A 4,051-nucleotide genomic window follows, 5' to 3' on the forward strand; every position below is an offset into this window, starting at 1 on the left:
ATATATTTCTATACTGATCAGGAATTAATGGCTTTTTATACTATGATCTCTCACATGATTGATTTCACTAAGAGCGCGAGGGAATACTCTAGTCTTGCTCGTGTGGAAGTAACAGCATGCAGTACCCAATGGTCTGAAAAGATAGATCATATTTTATTGAGGAAATCGAGGAAATCTCTAGTTGGGTCAAAGATATTATGTAATTATTGAAAAGGTCAAAGATCAGGAATCCAATGATATTAAGGTTACCAGATAACATTATATATATATATATATATATATATATATATATATATATGAAGATGTGGGACATCAAATTACATTATTAGCTAGTGGACAATATCACTGGAATCAGCTTCGTGGCGAAATAAAAATATATCAACCAGTCTTGTTGCTCATTGTCATTAATATTCGATTGGCATACAATCATGCATAGTCCTGATCAATTAATCACAGAAATATATATATATATATAATATTAATTTGCAAAAAAATCATCCTTTGTTTTGATTTTAGGTCCATATATATACGTACTAAAACAATCAAAAGTTCTTGGATGAAAACGGCATAGCTATTATATATATATATATATATATATATATATATTCATGATCTACATGATCACATGCAGGCAAGTATATAGTTAATTAGCGCAGTACTGCTTTATATAGCAGCAATGTTAATGCAATTAAAGCTAGCTAGATATGATGATGATCAATACTTGCAAAAGGATATAATTTATGCATTGAAAAACACAAGCATATAAATATATATATATATATTGGGAGATAATTCGTCACGGTATAATATTTACTTACATTTGAGCATTAATTGATAATGTGCTGAGCATTAAAGTACAAAAAAAAGTGGATAAAGTAGATCAGGAACTTACCAGATGATCATGATCATTACGTACGTACGTACGTTTTTCTCTTCATAACTTCCAGCTATAATTCTGATCATTCACACAATTAACACAGTGCTTGAGCTATAAAATAGTACATCGAAGGACTTGATCCATGGAAGAGTTGATGATCATTATATATATATATATTGCAATCCGGTATATTAATAGAGCTTCAAAACATATAGCAGTACTGCTTCAGGAATTGAAGATTGATTATTTTAGGAACCTGAAATGAGTAAGATCAATTGTTTGGAAATTAATGGGTAAATATACATAAGATCGACATTAATATAAAGGCGGATGAGATCAGTAAAAAAATTAGCAATGCAGTTCTGAGAATTTGAGCAATTTGCATCTGTAGCTATATATATATATATATTTCGGAGATGATCATGATCATAATTTGTGAATACTTTTGAAGTGTTGAACTGCGCATTTGTGCATGCAGTACGTATGATGTGCATGCTTAGAAATTAATACATACATAAATTATCTCCATTCCTGTCAATTAGTGTCACATGAACTAGCTCACATCTGATATATGACTAGGCGCCAATCATAAAGGAATAAATTAAGACCCATCTATATATTTATATTATATACAAACAAACATAAACTGCATATATATTATATAATATTTGTATAATAATAATAATAATAGGAAGCCATTAGCTAGCTAGCGGTACTAATCCAATATTGCAGACTAGACAACCCGATATATAGATCATGTACAGAACTCAATCGCATATGTATAGCAATTTTCCAAAGAAAAGGACATGCATATAATAGATCAGTACTAGATCAGATAAAGATAAAACTAGAAACAAAAGAAAATTATTATAAATAAGAGCCAGGACAACAAGATGAACAGGCACGTTGGTTTATAATGATCTTACTGTGCTGAGATGATCTTCGACTAGGACAATTTTATTGAGAATATTATGCCAAGGAATTATAAGTAGCTAGCTCATTGATTAAGAGTGATCTGATCAGTGTGCGCTCTTGTTGCCTTCATTTTTACTCGAACTAGGTAATTAAACATTTATATACGGCAATGATCAGATATATGTTAATATATACACACATGACGTACAGTACATATACATATATGATATATCAAACATCAGCGCGCATGATCTGTGCAGACAGATCAGTTCTAAATTAAGGAGTTAGAACCGTAAAAAAAGCAAACTTGTTAATGTGAATTGTTAAATTTGAAAAACACGAAAAAAGAAAACTGTAATTTTGCATGAGATGAGAGAGAGGGAGAGAGATCAGATCATAACTTCCCGTTAGCATATATCATTGCATATATCTAATATTGGCACCAATGTTAAGGTAAATTAATTTCTGGGTACTGTTGTAATGTCATTAATTTGGACTATAAGTAATAAAGAACTACGCAAATTAGGGTTTAAAACCCTTGGGCTAGGGTTTGTTATGGAAGGAACGAGATGCTCTTAGGATGAATACACTGTAGCCAATAAAATATAAAATATTAATCATCTATTGTTTTGTATTTTATGAACTTTTCCTCCACGAACGACGATCTTGAGCTAGCTGGAAAGGTCTGCGAATTAATTAAACTAGTTGGGTTACAAAACTTATAATCTATTATATCCTGTATCATGATCATCATGTATTTTGTCCTATTTTCAGATCCAGTTTTCTAAACAGTTGCATATCATTAAGCTAAGAGGAAAAATTACCCATTTTCTTGGGACAAGCAACGGAACCCAGCTGATCATTACTGTGTAGGAAAGTTGGAGTTATCATCGTTGGCTTTCATCAGATTTCTTTTCTTCTTTTTCTTCTTATAAGGGATTCCCCGAGCCTTGGCTTGGGAGTCTCTCACCTCACGCAAGTAAACACGGATAGCACCACTTGCAAAGGGGTTTGTCTCAGGCAAGCCACCATTTTCTTCATAAGCAGCTCTAAGCCGGCCGATGAGAGCGTCTAGGCTTCCCCATGCTTGTCTAAGTGGGCAAATGCAAGGGCCAGGGGGCTCAGGCTGTCCAAAGAAGACACAACCTTGTAAGTGCACCTTAGTCTTTCCAAACTGATCCAGGTATCTCAGGAACTCAAGAACATGACTGGAGTTGCACTGTGAAAGTGCCACTGGGGGTCTTTGGTTCCTTATATACTGACCAAAAGTGTTCCAATCCCGCCTTTTCTGTGATTCATAGCGGCTCAGGGGATGTGGCTGTTGCAGTTGATCACCGCCACCACTGCCACCAGCAGCTGAAGTAGAAGATCTTGATGATGAGCCTTCTGCTGCATCTTTTCCTTTGTTGCTGGACATGATCAGGGCTAGCTAGCTGCAAAAATAGAGTTCCAAACAGTCTATTTTACAGCAAGAAAGCTGGGGGGGTAATGTAAGGAAGAAGAGAGAAAAAAAAAATTAGTGGGGCGAAAAAAAATTGAAAATCACATCATGGGGCTAGTGAGGAGACATATTAAAGTGCTTTAGCTCCTCTTTTTCTTCCCTCTCACATTATTTTCTTGCTTTAATGGTGCTATTACCCTTAGGTATACTTCTTTATTCTTATATTTATTATTATGCTTCCATCACCCAGCCAATCATCATCGAGTACATTAGCGTAATTAATACTGTGGTTTGAAATATATATATATGGTCAGTGGTGAGTTTATCATAATTAAACTAGTGCTATATAACCTGAGTTAACTAGGGTAGGTTGGGAATTACCAATTCTGGGACTTACCAATTTTGGGAAGCAAAAATGGACGGCATAGATTCCTTTCTTACCTACATTAGAAAAAAGGATTTCGGGATATTGATGATCAATACGAAATGATCACTATCTAATTCATCGTCTCATGTCAAAAACTTGTGACTTGATTGACATAACTCTCAACTTTTAAAATAGAGTTCTAGAGTTCGAAACCCCACTTCTCCTATCCAAAAAAACAAAAAACAAAATCATCATCTCATGGTATTGCGATTAGCCTCTAAATTAAGATCAGCTCGAGAAAAAAATAATAATATTTTGGCCAAGGATTGATGGAACTTAATTCTAAATTAAGGAAGATAGATCAAGGATGGTACTTCTGATCGTTAGTTTAAGAAATCTGTTCTGGTAACTTTAATTTGAAAATAAAGATATATAGACCCTTTTATTTCAT

At 33.9% G+C, this 4,051-nt stretch overlaps 1 protein-coding gene across 1 annotated transcript; it reads right to left on the reverse strand.

The window, feature by feature from the left end:
- Nucleotides 1–745: 745 nt before the first annotated feature.
- Nucleotides 746–3,422, reverse strand: LOC121268834 (protein LIGHT-DEPENDENT SHORT HYPOCOTYLS 10). The gene is made up of 2 exons (XM_041173099.1): nucleotides 2,617–3,422; nucleotides 746–1,133 (listed from the first exon to the last, which is right to left on the reverse strand). Exon 1 carries the CDS (start codon nucleotides 3,207–3,209, stop codon nucleotides 2,655–2,657), a length of 555 nt encoding a protein of 184 aa, XP_041029033.1. The 5' UTR covers nucleotides 3,210–3,422; the 3' UTR covers nucleotides 746–1,133; nucleotides 2,617–2,654.
- Nucleotides 3,423–4,051: the final 629 nt, after the last annotated feature.

The sequence above is a fragment of the Juglans microcarpa x Juglans regia genome, chromosome 6D, assembly GCF_004785595.1.
Source record: "Juglans microcarpa x Juglans regia isolate MS1-56 chromosome 6D, Jm3101_v1.0, whole genome shotgun sequence".
In the NCBI taxonomy this organism is placed as follows: domain Eukaryota; kingdom Viridiplantae; phylum Streptophyta; class Magnoliopsida; order Fagales; family Juglandaceae; genus Juglans; species Juglans microcarpa x Juglans regia.